The 19,144-nt window shown below is 32.5% G+C and overlaps 1 protein-coding gene across 1 annotated transcript; it reads left to right on the top strand.

Moving 5' to 3' along the window:
• Positions 1 to 8,433: 8,433 nt before the first annotated feature.
• LOC114395696 (RHOMBOID-like protein 1) lies at positions 8,434 to 12,426 on the top strand. The gene is made up of 6 exons (XM_028357528.1): positions 8,434 to 8,894; positions 9,511 to 9,674; positions 10,335 to 10,498; positions 10,606 to 10,865; positions 11,591 to 11,723; positions 12,070 to 12,426. Exons 1-6 carry the CDS (start codon positions 8,548 to 8,550, stop codon positions 12,190 to 12,192), a joined length of 1,191 nt encoding a protein of 396 aa, XP_028213329.1. The 5' UTR covers positions 8,434 to 8,547; the 3' UTR covers positions 12,193 to 12,426.
• Positions 12,427 to 19,144: the final 6,718 nt, after the last annotated feature.

Here is a 19,144-nt window from a genome sequence, read left to right as displayed (position 1 = left end):
GTTTAAAATTCATTATGGATGCATATGCTAAAAGCATTCTAATGGCTTCTAATCTTGCAACAGGAGCATATGTTTCTTCATAGTCTATTCCTTCTTCTTGATTATACCCTTTTGCTACTAATCTGGCTTTATTTCTAATAATTATACCATGTTCATCTAATTTATTTCTAAAAACCCATTTTGTTCCTATGACAGGATAATTTTCAGGTTTTTCTACTAATTTCCACACATTGTTTCTTTCAAATTGATTCAGTTCTTCTTGCATGGCAATGATCCAGTTATCATCTATTATGGCTTCTTTTATATTTTTAGGTTCAATCATAGATACAAAAGCCATATTATTGCATAAATCTTTAAGAGAATGTCTAGTTGTTACCCCTTTTGAGATATCACCAATAATGTTATCGAGGGGATGATCTCTTGAAGCTTTCCATTCTCTTGGAAGTTCATCATTGGATTTGACTTCTTCTGGAGGATCTTCATTGTTTCCTTTATCATTTCCTTTGGAATCTTGTTCATGAATATTCATATGTTCTAAAGAATCTGCAATATCATCTAGCATATTCTTTCTTGACAAGATAGCGTTAGATTCATCAAAGGTAACATGAATGGATTCCTCGATATTCATAGTTCTTTTATTATATATCCTATATGCTTTGCTTTGTAATGAATATCCAAGAAAAATACCTTCATCAGATTTTGCATCAAATTTTCCTAGATTATCTTTACCATTATTGAGCACAAAGCATTTGCAAGCAAAAACATGTAGATGAGAAATATTAGGTTTTCTACCATTATATAACTCATATGGGGTTTTCTTTAAAATGGGTCTTATTAAGGCCCTATTCATGATGTAACATGCAGTATTGACCGCTTCAGCCCAAAAATACTTTGGAAGAGAAGTATCATTTAATAAAGTTCTAGCAATTTCTTCCAATGACCTATTTTTCCTCTCAACAACTCCATTTTGTTGAGGGGTTCTAGGTGCAGAAAAATTGTGTTCAATACCATGTTCATCACAGAATAATTCAAAGTCTTTGTTTTCAAACTCACCCCCATGATCACTTCTAATGGATGCAATCTTAAGATTTTTCTTGTTTTGTATGACTTTAGCAAGTTTTCTAAATGCTTGGAATGCATCACTTTTATGTGTAATAAATAATGTCTAAGTATATCTAGAGAAATCATCAACTATAACTAGGGCATAGTAATTTCCTCCAAAACTCATGGTTCTAGATGGACCAAATAAATCCATATGTAATAATTGTAAGGGTTGAGTGGTTGAAACAACATTTTTAGGTTTGAATGAGACTCTTGTTTGTTTGCCCTTTTGACATGCATCACATAGTTTATCTTTTTCAAATTTCAATTTAGGCATACCAACTACTAAATCTTTTGAAATTAATTTATTTAAGTGATCCATGTTTATGTGAGCAATTCTTTTATGCCATAACCATGGATCATCATCTTTGCTAAGAAAGCAATGATTGTTTACTAGTTTTATGCTTAAGTCTATCATGTAAACATTATTGACTCTATGTCCTACATGCTTTATATTAATGTCATGCTTATGTTCTATAAGACATTTCTGAGAATCAAATGATACTAGATAGCCTTTGTCGCATAATTGACTAACGCTAAGCAGGCTGTGCTTAAGGCCTTCAACAAGTAGAACATTTTCAATGGAGTTTGAAGAATTTGTACCTATTTTACCAACTCCAAGGATTCTACCTTTGTTGTTGTCACCATATGTTACATGCCCGCTTTTCTTTGGAGAGATATGTGTAAAATTTGATGCATCTCCAGTCATATGTTTTGAGCATCCGCTATCTATGTACCACTTCTTCCTCAAAGACACCTACATAATCAAGTTTTTGACTTAGGTACCCAAACTTTATTGGGTCCTTGCATGTTAGTATAAACTGAGGATCCTTTTGGGACCCATATCATTTTAATGTTACTGTAATTTTTCTTGAAGTAGCAAGTTGATATTCCATGTCCTCTTCTTTCACAGTAAAAACAAGTGATAGAATTAGAATTACATTTTTGTCTGGAAGTAGAAAAGTTTTTATGAAACTTTTGTTGTTTTTCAGATTTATACCCTAGTCCATTCTTATTGGACACATATCTTTGCTTACTTAATATAACATCTAAATTATTTTTACTATAAGAAAATTTTGCAAGTGAACTTTTCAACTCTTTAATTTCTTTTTCATATTTATCACAACAACTACAAGAATCTGATATTTTCTTGTCAGAAATAGTGGCGATATTAACTTTTTCATTTGTTTTAGAAACTGAGACTTCATTTCTAAGAAGATCTAATTCTTTGTTTAATTTTGAAATTTCATTTTCTAAATTTGAAATTGTTTTCTTTGAAGATGAAACTAACTTTGCAAGTTTAATTGACTCTTTATGCAGATCAACAAATGCTTCTTGCAATTCATCAAAAGAAATAGATAAGTTGTTTGAAGATGTTACCTATTCATCACTTTCATAACTTCTAGCCATAAGGCAGAGATTTATCTCTTAATTTTCTGAATCTTCAGAAGATTCCATGTCATTTTCATCCTATGTGATGTATGCTTTCTTCAGTTTCTTTTCACTAAGATTTTTCTTTTCAGATTTCTCCATCTTTTTCTTGAAAATGGGACAATCAACCCTCAGATGTCCAGGTTGATTGCATTCAAAGCATTTTAAAGTAGTGGATGAAGTTTCTGTCTTTCTCTTTGATTTAAAATTGGGTCGCCTCTGATTTCCTCTTACTTTAAGAAACTTGTTGAATCTTTTTACAAAAAGACTTAGATCATCATCATCATCTGGATAATTTTCCTGATCATTTTCTTCTTGAATTGAGGATGATGCTTTAAGAGCAATTCCTTTCTTTTTCTTGTCATTTTCTTCATGTTGGTGTAATCTCAATAATTCCATCTCGTGTTCCTGCAACTTTCCAAATAAAGTGGCAAGGGACATGTCAGACAAATCTCTTGATTCAGTAATAGCCGTTACTTTGGGTTGCCATTCTCTACTTAAACATCTTAACACCTTGTTTATGAGATCCTCATTTTGAAATTCTTTACCTAAGGCTGCTAGATGATTTACTATATGTGTAAATCTCTTTTGCATGCTTTGAATATTTTCATTTGCATTCATTCTAAATAGTTCATATTCATGAGTTAGTGCATTTATCCTAGATCTTTTAACATCTGTAGTTCCTTCATGTGTTAATCGAAGAGTGTCCCACATTTCCTTAGCACTCTTACAATTTGAAACCCTGAAATATTCATCCATTCCCAGGGCAGATGTTATTATGTTTTTGGCTTTTAAATTGTATTGTACTCATTTTCTATCCTCTTCAGACCATCTATCTCTAGGTTTTTCTATAGTTATACTTTCACTTGATGAACTGCCATCTATTGTAATTCTTTCTACTATGGTGGGTATATAAGGCCTTATTTCTATGGCTTCCCAAATATTTAGGTCTATTGCCTCTATAAAAATTTGCATTCGGGTTTTCTAGTAGTGGTAACCCTCTCCATTAAAGATTGGAGGTCTATTGATAGAATTCCCTTCTGGAAATAAGGAGTTTGCTGAGGCCATCTTTTTCTTGAAGCTTCTAAACTTTATACAAGAATGAAGCTCTGATACCACTTGTTAGACAAGTGGCCTCAGATATCTTAAGAAGGGGGGGTTCAATTAAGATATCCCAAACTACTTCCCTAATTTAGAATCTATTTCACTTTCTATTCAAGTTATAAATTCCCTTAACAATGAACTTCTTAAATATTGATTCAAATAAAAAAATTTGAATATGAATATAAAGCAATAATAAACAAAGGAGTTTAAGGGAAAAGAAAGTGCAAACTCAGATTTATACTGGTTCGGCCACACCCTTGTGCCTACGTCCAGTCCCCAAGCAACCCGCTTGAGAGTTCCATTATCTTGTAAATTCCTTTTACAAGTTCTAAACACACAAGGACAATCCTTCCTTTGTGTTTAGAATTCTTTTACAACAAGAGATCCTCGGTCTCTTAATCCCTTAGAGAATTAGAAGGAGAAGAAGAATGAATCTCTCTAGAAAGAGATAGATTTTACAGATTGAGCACTCAAATAATTCCTTAATGAATTGCAATTGAATTGGCCAAGGAATTCTTAAGAGGACAAAATGATTTTGCTCTTTGAGAGGATAAACACTTGTTGTTCTGAAAAACTCTGAGCAATTTCGTGTTATAAGTCACATATATATAGACTATTGGTGGTCATAAAAAGTCCTTTGAGAAGTTGTGACTCTTAGAAAGATTTTTCTGAAAATCTTGTCTGGTAATCGATTACAGGGTTTGTGTAATCGATTACAGCTTTTAAAATTTGAATCAAAACGTTTATTAACTGCTGGTAATCGATTACCAAAATTGTGTAATCGATTACACAGTCTAAAATTTAAATTCAAATTTTTAGTAGCTGTTGTAAAGCATATTTGGCCATCGGTAATCGATTACATCCTCTGGTAATCGATTACCAGAGAGTAAATCCTTTGAAAAATACTTTTTAATTTAAATTACTTGGCCAAACCTTTTGCTAATTCAATTAGGAATTCCCTTCCTAATATACTAGTGATCATCTTGATGTTGTGACTTGTATTCTTGAAGTACTGTCTTTAAGTTAAACTTGAAAAGCCCATTTGCATCAATTGCATCATATCATCATGATCATCATCAAAACACCAAAGGCATTTGCATCTACAGATGGAGCACGAAGGGGGTAGTGATGTGGGTGTCTGAAAGAGAGTAGCGAAGGTATTAAGCAAGGTGTCAATCTCTGGGTAGTGTGTTTGGGTTGAAGGAAGCTCAGGTGGGATTAGGCTGATATGAAAATAGGCATTGGCACTCACAGTTCGAACGATACGGCGGAGTTGTGGTGGTGTTATTGCTTGCAAGGTATCATCAGTATCGCCTTTTAATTCCACCATGTGTCCGTTTGAAATGAATTTCATGGTGAGGTCGTTGTAGTCTGTCAAGACTGGACCTAAAGACTTAAGCCACTGGACGCCGAGAACAATGTCAGCACCGCACAAGGGCAATGCGTGAAGGTCCATGGTGAAGTCCTGGTTCTGAATTGTGATTGTCACCCCCGCGCAGAGCTGCTGATAGAGCACCTCATTGCCATTTCCGACCACCACGCGAAGTGGTTGTGTGGCCTGTGCCGTGAGGCCCAATGGACGGACGAGACGGGTTTGCATGAAATTGTGCGTGCTCCCGCCGTCGATTAACACAACCACGGGTTGGTTAGCGACCCGGCCCACCATTCGTAGAGTTTCTGGGGCTAATTGACCCGATAGGGCGTAGAAGCTTATCTGGGCCTGGAGCGGGTCAGGGTCACTATTAGTGGCTTCTTCTTCAATAGGGTTTGAGCTTACGGCCGCATCATTTGCTTCAGCGATGAGAAGGAAGAACTTGGAGGAGCACCTGTGCCCTCGCGAGAACTTCTCATTGCAGTTGAAGCATAGCCCCTTTTCACGGCGTATCGCCATTTCTTCTGGGGAGAGGCGTTTGAGTGGAGGAGGGGGAGGTTTAGCTGGTGGCGGCAGAAGGGCAGGAACCACTGGTGAAGGCACAACGATTGTGGATGCGGGTGGCACGAACGACGACCGTGGTGGCACGGGTGAGCCAAACCTTCCGCAGTTCGCGTGGTGCTGGTCTGCCAACTTTTCCTCATGCAGACGAGCCAGGGCCGCGACATGTGTGAGGGTGAGGGGTTGTGAAACCTGCACCTCACGGCATATCTCCGGTATTAGACCGGAGATGAAGCAGCTGAGTAAAAAGGAGTTTGGAAGCCCTATGGTTCTGTTGGCAAGGGTCTCGAATTGAGATAAGTACGTCACGACCGTACCGGTTTAGGTGAGCTTCGAGAGGAGCCCTGTGGGATCTTCATACTGAGAAGTCGCAAATTGGCCTTCAAGGGCTTGCAAGAACCCCAGCCACGAAGAAATTTGCTCGCTCCGCGACATCCATTGGAACCATGCGAGGGCGGGTCCCTCCATGGCAAAGGCAACGACGGTGAGGTGATCTGGTTCAGGGGTGGAGTGGTAAGCGAAGAACTGGTTTATCTTGAACATCCAGCTTGAGGGATTAGACCCATCGAAGCGGGGAACGCCTAGCTTCATGCGAGGTAAAGGGTTTGTGGTGTGAGGAGGTGTCGGGTTAGCTGAGGAAGATGAATGAGAGGGGGTATTGTGTTGGTTGGCTTCAATGGCAGAAACTCGATTAAGTAGATCGTCAAGTTTGTTTGAAACGTTAAGGTGGTTGGTGGCTAATTTGGCAATGGCTTCCTCAATTCGTTCCATGTTGGACTTGGATCGAGTGGATTCAGCCATGGACAACTCTCAATGAAAGCACCAAAGTTGTTATGGCCGAATTCCCCTTTCCTGCAATTCCTAGAGTTCGAGAGCTAGGACTCTCCAGAAGCAAGATGAAGAAGATGAGTTTTATTCATTCTGCCTTTTTTGATTACATAGTAATTGCTTTATATAGTATGTTTGTGAATTGTTACTAACAGAATCGATAAATTCTGATGCTAGGGCCTAATAGAAAAAAGATTCACGAAGATTCCATCCTAACAGAATTACAAGGCTCGTGGGATAATTCCCTTCTAGACCACTCTATGCCACGTCAGCTTCCTTTCCCTTTAGACAATAAAGTCCTTCAGGTACTTTGGTTTAGTTCTCTGTCTCTGATTCCTCTCTGTTAATGGTTGCTCTGCTTGTGCCTCTGTTAATGGTGATTGTGGAGCTTCATTCATAACATATAACCTATCTGAGCCACTCATTAGACCAAATATTCCTTTGACCTAATTTGATCCAACTAATTCTACAGTTAAACTGGTGAACCAGTTCAATTGAACTAGTGAGCCATGGTTAAACCAACATTTACTATTATTTTAAATATAAGCTTTAATGAAAATAACATAAAAATTATTTAATAAATTAACTTACCACCAAATCACCACAATTAATTAATTAGTAAACTTATCATGTCGTTTAACTATATCTTGATGAAGTCCACAATAGGTAAAACATTGACTTTATGGCAACAATATTTATCGAAATTCAACATTTAGAGTTAGAGATACTGATAATTAATATGGATAAAGAAGTGGAAAAGACGTGGCAAGAGCGTGGGCACAAGGCGTGATTTGAGCTTATAATTAAAATAGATCATATTTCTTTAAATTGAATAGAACATGCTTGTTATCTTTCAGTATATGGTTTTATTAAATAGAATATTATTCTTATAAATTGAATTGAAAGTGTTATGTTATCTTTTTTAACAATAAAATTATCATTGAATGTTATCTTTGAACGTCTTATCTTTCAATGTTTTTTGTATAACCATGATCTTTCAATGTTATCTTTGAATGAGTTAAGATACATGTTGTATATTTGTTTTTATTTAGTTGTGTATTTCTTTATTCATCTTGTATACGAAATGAGTTTATTAATATGTATAGTATTGATTTATGTTGAGTATAATTTTTAATGTCGTTAAAAACTCGTTATATATTTTTAAAACAAAATTATGAAATTTGATCACAATTAATATTTTGTTATAGTAATTATAATGTAAAGGATAAAATGAGTCAAAATTTAAAAGGTTGGGGCAAAATGTGTTAAAGAAAAAGTTGGATGGTGTGAAAAATATTAGGTTATAAAATGTGTGAAAAAGGTTAATAACAACGCATGAAATTTTGAAAGCAGAGTGCAAAATGTGAAATTTAATTAGTTTGTCACATTAACAAATGTTGGTTACTATGTCAACCATCATGTGTACCTTTATATTATTATATGTATGTCAGTTCATCATTTATATTAACATTACTTGACACATCAATGATCGTTATTAATTGTGATCAATTAACAAGATGATAAAATATGCAAATAAAATAGTTGAGAAGCAAAATTTGTAAAATCATGAAACATAGCTGACAAAATATGCAATTAAGCCAAATTATTTAACTCTTGTGGGTATTTCTATTTCACTACAGTATATTTACGTCACTCAAACAAACCCTATTTTTTTATCAGTTGCAGACCCAAAATTTGTTTTGTTATGGGTGGAATCATGGAGTCAGCCTGTTTCAACTTTTATCTCATCCTGTGTATCTTTGTATATGTCGTTTAATCCAGTGACAGAGATTCTATTTCGAGAACCTAAAGCATCCAAATGTCAATTGGGCAATAACATGTTTTTTTCAATGTTTTGTTTTTCCAACAAAGTCATGGGACATTGGTGTGTCCGTATTCTGGTTCTTCTTCACCAAAAGAAACCTCCAAGCAGAACCCTCCAAATGTGGCACTAAATAACGAGAAGTAATTGACAACATGATTGTGCAAGAAAAAAATATATAAACCAATGTGAAATTATGAAATGAAGCCTTTGATCAAATCAATCATCACCTTCATTACATTATTCCCACTTGGCTATGCCTAGAGTTTGATCAAATTTGGCTAGAAAAAAGTGTTCAAGAATTTAATCTTTTCTTTATTTTCTCTCTATGCATATTGCTCCACATAGTTCAATGGCTATGGAGGGAGAGCTACAACCATCACAAGTTCAACTCAGGGTAAACTCTAGGCAGTGGAGGAAAGTGGTAAATGTACATTCAATGGAGATAGACCCATCTTTCACTTCAAAAGTTGAACACAGGGAAGTGAAGCATTTCAAGGAATGGTTTCCTTGGTTGATTCCCTTCTTTGTCATTGCCAATGTTATTGTGTTCATCATCACCATGTATGTCAATGATTGCTCCAAGACTTTGGCCACTTGCATTGCCCCGTTCCTGGGTCGTTTTTCCTTTCAGCCTTTCAATGAGAATCCTCTTCTGGGGCCATCATTAATAACGTGAGTTGTTGTTGTCCCAGTTCCAGTTCTGCTGTCGAAAATTTATTTATCTCTGGTCGTGTAACTTATGATCAGTTATCTTATCCCACAATCACACTTTAACTTGGTAAAATTATTTCAGATTCCGAATAGTTTTTTTAGGTATAGTACCAGTTAGATATTTAATGAAACATAAAAAGATTCATGTGTCTTAATAGATGTAGTATATCATATATATTCTGTCTGAGATGAATGTTTGGAACATTTGAGCATAGTAGAGATGAGATATGGATTGAGCATAAGCCCAGTCCGTAAACATATGGTTTATTTATGATGTGATCAGAGTCTTTTGATCCATAGTTAGAAATTTCTTTCAATATAGGACCATTTTAGTTCTAATAAGGTCTATTAATTCCAATATAGGACCATTTTACTAAATAGTCTAATATAGGACCATTTTAGTGTCTTTAACTAAATAGTTTAAGCTTGAGATAGTAGTTGGTAACAAGTACTGCTGACATGAAATTGCTGTTATAAATGGTTTTGGTGAACTGGTAGAAAATACAGATTGTGCTAGTTGTAAATTATTTGTTGCCGTAATAAAAATTTAAGAACTTTGTGCTTGTTAACTGTTCAGGCTACGGAAAATGGGGGCTCTGGATGCGAACAAAGTGGTTCACAGACACCAGGGTTGGCGCCTCATCACTTGCATGTGGCTACATGGTGGAGTATTCCATCTAGTGGCAAATATGTTTGGTCTTCTAGTGGTTGGAATTCAGCTTGAGAAAGAATTTGGGTTCGGTATGTGTGACATTCATATTTGTCTTGCAAAATAATTAACAGGTTATTCTTTTCTAGAGTTATATATAGGCCTAAAGAATCCTAAGATAAATTTACAATGACAGTATATTTTTCTTTTAGCTTCTTTTCTAGGAAGTATAACTTTGGTCTTAGTTGGATAAACTTCTTCATATTGTAATGTGTTTTTGAGGGACAATTTGTTTGTCTGTCGGTTGGTTGTTGCTGTTTGTTTTAATCTTCATATTGGTTTTTTTATAGGCAAAGAGAATATGTGTTAATAATCGGGGGACAAGGGAAGAGCAAAAGATTTGCTCCAACCAAGATTAATCTTCATATTGTACCAGCAACAAAAAAGATAAACTTCTTCATAAACAATTATATAAAAAAATAAGAAGGTGAAATAAATTGAGTTTCATCCATAAACTAAATTCAACTTATACACTTCAGCTTTTGGAGAAGTTAAAGGAGTGAACTTCTTTAAAAGAGAAGTAAATAAGTTGATTTTAATTTATGAGAGAAATTCAATTCATTTTATCTTTTTTCTCTCTCTTGTAAATGTGTTTATAGATTAAGTTTATCTAAACATGGTTTTTCTCATTAGGATATTATTTGCATGTTTTGTAAACATTATTTCCTAATTATTGTGTAGTTGTATTGCAGTGCTTATTGGATTGCTATTTGTCATTTCTGGATTTGGGGGTAGCTTGCTTTCTGCTCTTTTCATTGGGGAAAAAGTCTCTGTTGGTGCTTCTGGTGCTCTTTTTGGCTTACTAGGAGGCATGCTTTCAGAACTCCTTACTAACTGGTCATTGTATGAAAAAAAGGTGCCTTATTAAATTATTCATATTTGAAATGTGAATATCACAAAAGGAAGAGATGTGCTCTTGAAAGCAATCTATTAATTTGATTTAGATTTTCTTGTCATGTGCAGCTAGGAGCTCTCTTCACTTTTGTGTTTGTCATTGCTATCAATCTAGCAGTGGGGGTTCTCCCACATGTGGACAACTTTGCTCATATTGGAGGGTTTCTTTCAGGATTTCTTCTTGGATTTGTGTTCTTGATCCGTCCCCAGTTTGGATGGATTAAGCAACGAAATGCTCCTCAGCCATATTCTCCAACATTAATTAAACCAAAATTCAACAAATATCAGTGCATCTCCTGGATCCTAGCCCTGATCCTGTTAATTGTTGGGTAAGCCGTGACAAAATTCAACTTGAATGTAACTAAATTTACAGTTAGCATAGGTAGTTATACTGGTTTACATTTAGTAGTTAGTATAAGTCGTTAGTCCTATTAGTTGGCTGTTGCAACCACTTAAGTGTATGAGTGCTTGCTAGTTTACTTCATTCACTCTACATATACTTGCAGTACTTCTATACTATCTCTTAATCAATCATTTTACACTATGTTATTATACGGTAGACCTCTTTTTATTTTGAGCTCTATGGTGTATGGTCACAATACGTTGGTGTGACGTGTATTTTTTATCATAGCATCTCATCTGAGAATTCTGATAAGCTGAAGTCTCATATTTCTAATATATAAGTTGCTCTAGAAAGAGTATATGTAAAGGTACTTGGAAATTATTAATCATGTTGACACATAGCATGATCCAAGTAGTTAAGGTAGGCAAAGTTTTGGGAGTTGCTTTTTGATTCACCTTCTAAAGCATAACAAAATATAATGAGACCAAACTTCTATAACTTAATAAAGTGACTTTGGTCAATCTTCTAGTCACAAATGGACTGAAGATTATAAATAGGGTGTGTTGTGGCACATCACAAACTCTAGGCATGCTTGCATTGCAACTTTTGCCTGGTCCATCATCTTGTACAAACCATTACTTTTCTTTTCACTTTCATTCTGTCATTTTGATTATTTAGTTCAGTTTATGCATAACAGATTATACTTGACAGGTTTACCACTGGTCTGATTGCACTTCTCCGTGGTATTGATGCAAATGATTACTGCTCCTGGTGCCATTATCTGTCTTGTGTTCCAACTTCAAGATGGAACTGCAATCCACCAAAATCTTCATCTTGTGTTGTGGTAAGCATTTGTGCTGAAATATGTTCATCTGAATTGTCAGTTAGTAAGGAATTAGGAGAGAAAAAACAACAATGTTCATCATGATGTTATCCTTTAACTTTTATGGTTCTTATAGTGCGTTTTTTTAAGTGTTATAACGCATATTATTGTTGTTGTGATACTTGTGTGTGGATGTGTGTATTATGGTGTGTTTGGTAGAGAGGAGAGAAATAATATTATAGAGAATTTTTGTACTTTTCTTTGGGACTCACATTTTTTACATTCAATTTTAGTTCAAAACAATTTCTTCTATTTTCATCCTCTAAATCAAATACACTGTTAATATTTGTTAAATACCATATTGTAGACAGAGCAGATTGGCAACCAGCTGAACTTGATATGCTCAAGCAATGGAAAATCCAGTACATATTATATGCAAAATCCGACCGATCCCCAGATCTATGAATTGTGTGCTCAACTTTGTACTTGAGTTTTGATAAATTCCTTCTGCTTTATTATATGATACAAAAGTCGTACATTTTGTTTTAATTAATACATTTGTTTATATCATTTTGTGTAAGTACTAAGTAGTACCGATTGATTTGCTACTTATTGTACTGCTATAGGAAAATGTTACTCATACAGCTGATTTGTATTATAAAAAATTGGGTTCAAAACTTCAAATTGCTTTGATATGGAATCACTTGATTATTTTATGAAGTTATCCTAAGAGCAAACGATTAAAAAATGTTTTCATTTTGCACTAATTTATTTGTAGCAAGGAATTCTTTTACATACGGTGCAATTTTGGTCTAACGGCCTTGATATATAGAATTTTCACAATGAAACTGCCTCCATAGAACTGAAAGTTCCTTAGTGGCTATAGAGTGAAGACAATTCCATTTAGCCAATGATGATGAAATCCAAGGTAAACAAGAAGCCTAATTTTGCCATGACAATAGAAGTTGCTGGCACATCAATAACAAATTAAATGACTCGGTCTCAGTGAACTAAATCCGAATAACTTTATTCGGGGTAAACACCAAAAATGATGTTCTTGCATACTATTCTCTGAACAAGGAGATTTGTGGGTGGAAAAATTAGTATGTGTGTAGAAAACGTTGTAAGACAAGATGCTACATGGTGGAAACTGTGCATGTATAAGGTGATTGTGTCTGCACATTTTCGGGTATCAAGGTGCCTGATTTTTTACGGCTTTTCAAGACTATCTAAAGCAGGTGTGCTCTACTAAACATTTTAGAGACTTAGTTATTGGCTTTCCCAAGGAATATTTTTGTTAAAAAAAACAAAAAAAAAATTGAATGAACGATAAGTGAAGTTTAAAATAATTTTTTTTATAAAAAAATTACTTTAAATATGTTGAATTTTTTTACTAATATATGTGATTTTTTTTATCAATATATGAAAGATTTTTTACTTTATAAATACTGATAATAATAATTTTTTTTACCGATGGATCTAAAGTATAAGTTTTAGTTGTTTTAGCTTTGACTTATCCTTAAAAAGATACTAAGAAATTAGGAGGCATATTATGTGAGACACAAGTAAGAAAAAAAAACCTTTAAAATATAACAGTTTTTTTGGACACCACATGTATTCTCTATAAAAAGAATGTTGTTTGAGTTAAATACAACTATTATAAGCAATAAAGTTTCCTTTTTAAATATTTAACACAACACAATTGTATGATAGAGTTCAAACTTGCGATAACAGGCAAAATTAGAACAATCCGGCAACTGTTTAATTGGAGCGCTCTATTTAAAGTTTATATTGATATATTATATGGACCAAGCATAGTTTTTGTATATGCTGAGATTAACTAGATTTTGCGGCCCAAAATTTTCATTTAATTTGTTATTTGACAAAATAAACCAATAACAAAGTCTTATGAAGTTTAGGACCTTCCTTCTCTTAGCCTTGATAGACTATTGTAACAAAAACACGCTAAGTTACTAGGAATTACAGAACTAAGAGTGTTCAATTTTGGATTCTTCGGTTAATTTCAGAGTGGAGGTTAGGGAAGTGCTCATAAATGCAGGAACAGAAAAAACAGAATGTATTTAACAATTCCATAGTTCTCACCAGATTTGCGTAGCCAAAACAAGCATTGAAAGGTGCATTTAGAAGGTTGGTCTCGACAAACACTGAGATTCACATGCACAATGCACGTGGTGTGCTTGTGACTAGTCTAATATGTTCTTTATTTGCGGAATCAGAGGTTTGACTAAGTGATGTTATGATCACCCCTAAATTTCTTAAGTTTATTTAAATTATTATGTAATATATAAAGATATTTTATAGTTCCTCATCTTATTAAAAATTAAAATTGTATTGATTTAATATTTTCCTTCTCATATCTTATTCTTAAGCTACCCCTTGTAGTCAGTATATAGTTATATATTTAATTTATTTATAAGAAAATATTAATTATATATTAAAATTCTTACATATGTTATGAATGTCAAAATCTTTTTTGTTTTTTATACTAAATCGTGTTTTTTGTTCTTGGCATTTGGCGTCCCTTTAAGCCAAAGATGCATTAATCTCCCATATTAGAGTTTGTCTCAATAGCTTTCTGCTGATATGAGCGCAAAATCTTGTGGACCTCTATCCATGATATGAAAGACAATTTGCACTTGTTGATCTGCAAAAGTCCAAACACCATAATATAGGTTTGGACTGGCCTCAATTCACTATGTATATATTCTCTTACTATAATAATTTTAATGTAATATCACGAAAATATTGAATAAAAAGTAAATATGTTAATATAAAAATTAAGTATTTAATACGTACTTCTTATTTGATAGGTAGAAGTATAAGTAAAAATAAGTTGTAATATAGAATTATTATTTAACAACAAAGATATGCCTGCCCTAGTAGTTAGCAGCACCAAAGAGTTAATAGCTAGGGATCACAAACATTTGAAGGTGGCCTTAAAGTAGTTCTTTTTATGTATAAGGTCTTGAAGGTTTATGTCTTTACTTTAAGAACGAAAAGAGCACACAACATATTACACACGTAACCTTACATAAAAAAAATGGATATACATCAAACTAGTTTTTAGAAAAAGGCAGAAATATGGGAGAAGAAATAAAATACTAGTAATAAAAAACGAGTGCTTAGTTGAAGGATAAAAACATAATAAAATCGGATCATGTGTAATTAAGAAGAGGTAAAAACAAAAATGAGATTTAGAAAAACTAGAAATTTATGATTTGTAGTTATCGCTTTAAATTCAATAATAATTGTATGTTTCTATGAAATTTTAGAATAAATTAAAGACTTAATTGTAAATTTTACTACCACATTTTTATTATTTTAATAATTTTATCACTCAAATTTTATTTTAATGAATTTTATTACTCAACTTTTAATATTTCATAAACTTTATCATCTAAATTTCTGTACAACAAATGTAAAATGTACAAAAATTAAAAATTTAGATGATAAAATTTATAAAATAAAAAAATTGAATGATAAAATCTGTAATTAAATCTTAACTAAAATAACATATAACAAAGTATCTAAAATATAAAGATGCAAAATTACGTTATAATTCTTGCTATTTACTAATATTTATATCATATCCAAGAAGAAGAAGAAGACTAAAAGTTTTTCACGGAAATGGTTGGTTGTCAAAGAGTCGAAGGGATACGCTCGTGGCGCAAAGCCATAAAATTATATCTTTATACACCAATTTGTCTCATTAATTCATTATAGACCAATTTGTCTCATTTCTTATGTGACACTTGAATTTAAATGGACACAATTTAGATAGTTACTGTAATTTATATTGTTATTTTTTAATTAGAATTAGAATTCTACTTTACTTATATATGTAATAAAATTTTATTCAAGAAACTGTATCAAAATTTTGTCTAATTTAAATTTCACAAAATAAAGAAAACTTACTGTGGAATAAAGTTTAATTTGCTCAAGGTGACAAAGCCTTTTAAATCTTGCACTGAAGAAGGGTAGTTAACCGTCTTATAATCCTTTGATCTCTTAAAATAGATTTCTATGTTAAGTTACTAATTAAGGGATTAGGAGCTTAACAAGGGAATTTAGACTCACTCCACCTAAGGAATTAGGGTTTGAGAAAAAAATATGAGGATTGACTGGAAGCAGACAATCTCAGTCTTGTCGATCTTTTGAAAATTTCTTCTAGAGTTTCTCATTTTTCTTTGGGTGAAATTGATATTTTTCTTTCTTCTCAACCATCCTTCTAAACTTTTGAACATAAGGGAAATCTCATAATCTTTGTCTTCTAAAGCTAAGATTTTAGTGTTTTTACCATCAGAATCTTCACTTTCTTCGCCAACATCCTTAATTAAGGACTTTAGATGTTGTCTTCTTCTCTAATCGAGACTGGCTAGATTTTTCTTAGGATTCTTAGCTCTCAAAGTGATAGAGGAGTTCTTCTTGAAAACACCTCTCTGGTTTAGATAGAGTCCGCGAATCTTAAAAAATCTGAGCAAGTCACTCATCTTCATAGTTCCAAAATGGAAATGCTTTTTGGTTCCTGTTCCTTTGAAAGGTTATCTAGGAGTAGAATGTTGTTTTCTTCTATGGTGAAATCCTTGTCAAGTGCTCCAAGACCATTTAGGATAGTTTGAAAACGTTCAAACATCTCATTAATAGTTTTATGATCACTCATCTTGAATAACTTATATTGCCTAAAAGTCTAGTCCTTTTCGGCCTTTTGACATTGTTGGTGCCTTTGTGGGTGAGAGAAAGACTGTCCCACATATGCTTTGCAATTTTGTAGCAAAAAACATTGTTATACAGTCTTGACTAGGGCTCAAGTAATGAGGTACATAGTATTGGCGTTGAGTTGCATCTTATTGATATCTTCCTGATCGTCCATTGTGACTTTCGGAACAAGATTTCCATTTTTATTTCTTGAAGGTTGAGAATCTCCCCTTTTTTTAACCTCTCCCAATGATTATAATGCATTGATTTAATGAATATTTTCATTATGTCTCATCAGTAAAAGTAATTGTCTCTAAAGAAGGATTTTTTTTTATCATTTTGGATTTTTTCTCAAATAAAATATCAAAATGGATGGTCAAATAAATTATTTACCTATCAAGGGTTTTTTTTTTTGTGGCGTATGTAAGATGCAAGAGATATCATCATATGTGACATAATGATCTTTTACATCAAATTGTTTTACAATTGATGAAAAAAAAAGTATTATTATTTTATATTAATTGTAAAATAACTTGTAAAATATCATTGCATCATATAGAATAACACCTACTATATTTTATGTGGTAAAAATATCCTATCACATGTGAATAATTTACTTGACCATCCATTTTGGTTTTTAATTTGCTTGAGAAAAAAATAACCAAAATGGTAAAAAAGTCACAGCGAAGCCTCCAAGGGCCCTGTAACAGTTCTTTCCACAATGAGATAACTTTCTAGATTTGTCACGATAGTTTGTGAATCTTTTCCTCTAACACCGAAAGGTGTTCAACCCAAAGGTTATCTCTAATACTAAACTGTAAAAACATATAAAAAAATGAGAATAGATTAAATTATGTTTCTTAATTTTTTTCCAAATCATTTTAGAAAACGCTAAAGACTAAACAAACTAAGCTAACTTAAGAAAGACTTAAGCTTGATAGGATGACAGGAAGGTATTGTACTTTGAGAAAAAAATAATTTTATAAAATCCTTTATTTAAATAAGATTTTTCTACATATTCAAATCCTTTAACATTAGTAGAAATGAAATTAAGAGTAATAGAATAAAGAAAAGAAACACATGCAATTATATTGATTCGTCTCACAATCCTAATATTATGTATAATTCTTAGCAATCACTAAGATTTCAACTGACACAGATTTACAGAACCACACATACTATTTCAAGTATTCCTTTTACCTTGTACGTCTCTTAAAGTAAATAACAACCAAATATATATTTTTTCTTCACTTGCCTCTCTAGGCACTAAACTAAGTATTTGTATTTTTTTTTGTCTACAGGCCTTTTCATGTTCATACTCAAGAATTGTTAAACTTGTCTCTAGCTCCAAGCACTACACCCAAATATTCTTTCTACAAGTCTTTTCAGGCTCAATAGACTCTCCAAAATCTGAAAAAAAAAAACGTAACTAGCTATAAACTATCATTTGATATATATGATTCACATAATGATGATTTAAATGCTCATAAAATATTTATGTGTTTTATAGAGATTTTTTTAATTGATTGCCAATAAAAATGACTTAGTAAATGCAGTTGCAAGATCTCAGTAATTCGTTAACTCTTTAGACTTTTATTAGATGTACTGAAATTGTCGTCAGGAGCTCATTTTTCATGTTGAAATGAACATTGTAGTGCATTATTTTTATTAGTACAGCGTTGGAGTGCATTAATTATTGCATTAAATATAATTTCTATCTTGACACAAATATAATAATAAAATGTACAACTTCTATTTTCTTCTCTACTTTACCTATGTTGTAGGTAGAAGTTTATTTCTCGACTTTATCTATAATTATAGTTTTTTTTTTTATATAGTCATTTTCTCTGAGATACCAGGGTCAATAAACTCTCTTTTTATCTCTTCTAACGAAATTATAGAGTATGACACCTTTTTTTTTTTTATAAAGAGAGTATGAAACATTGATAAGTTAAAGTTTTAAATATGTTTTTGATTTTTAATAAATATCTAATTTTTATATTTATTTCTTAATAAATTTTTATTTTGTGTTAAGTTTTTAATAAAATAATAATTTTCTTTTTTATTATTGATACTTATTTTTATTCCTTAATACGTTAATAAATTTTGTGTTTGTTTCAAGAAAAAATAAACTCATTTGTTATTAATTGGGACTTAAACAAAATTCATTAATTTATTAGGAAATAAATACAAAATTTCTTAATTTATCAATAACTAATATAAAATATCAATGAACAAAAATAAAAATGTTATTTTATTAGAAATTCAATGTAAAATAAAAATTTATTAAAAATAAATAAAAAATTAAATATTTATTAAGAATAAAAATATATTTAAGCCTAAATTAAAATATGTAAAAGAAAAATTAATAGAAGTTAAACTACTTGAAGTTGAATGTATTAGAGAGCTAGTTGCTGCATTTCATACACGGCGATTTCGTTCCTAATAATATTGTTGAGCTTCGCGATATTTTGGAAGTTCTCATATATAAAATGGAATTGAATACGGTACCGTTGGGCAAAAAAATAACGAGTGGCCCAAATAATCACAAAACGTTGCATCAATCCCTTAAATTTGGATGCCAAGAAGAGAGAAAGCACATGCAACGTCCTAATCCTAATTGACTGGTCCTCAATGAATTCATTCCACAAGAGAATGAAAGTGATAAATAACATAAATTTTCAAGTCTCAAATGGTGGCTGTTGTCCCCCTTTTCTGAGAGCTTC

Source organism: Glycine soja, chromosome 18 (genome assembly GCF_004193775.1).
Source record: "Glycine soja cultivar W05 chromosome 18, ASM419377v2, whole genome shotgun sequence".
In the NCBI taxonomy this organism is placed as follows: Eukaryota; Viridiplantae; Streptophyta; class Magnoliopsida; order Fabales; family Fabaceae; genus Glycine; species Glycine soja.
Note: the sequence above shows the minus strand (reverse complement) of the source record. Positions and strands in the feature narration are given on the sequence as shown.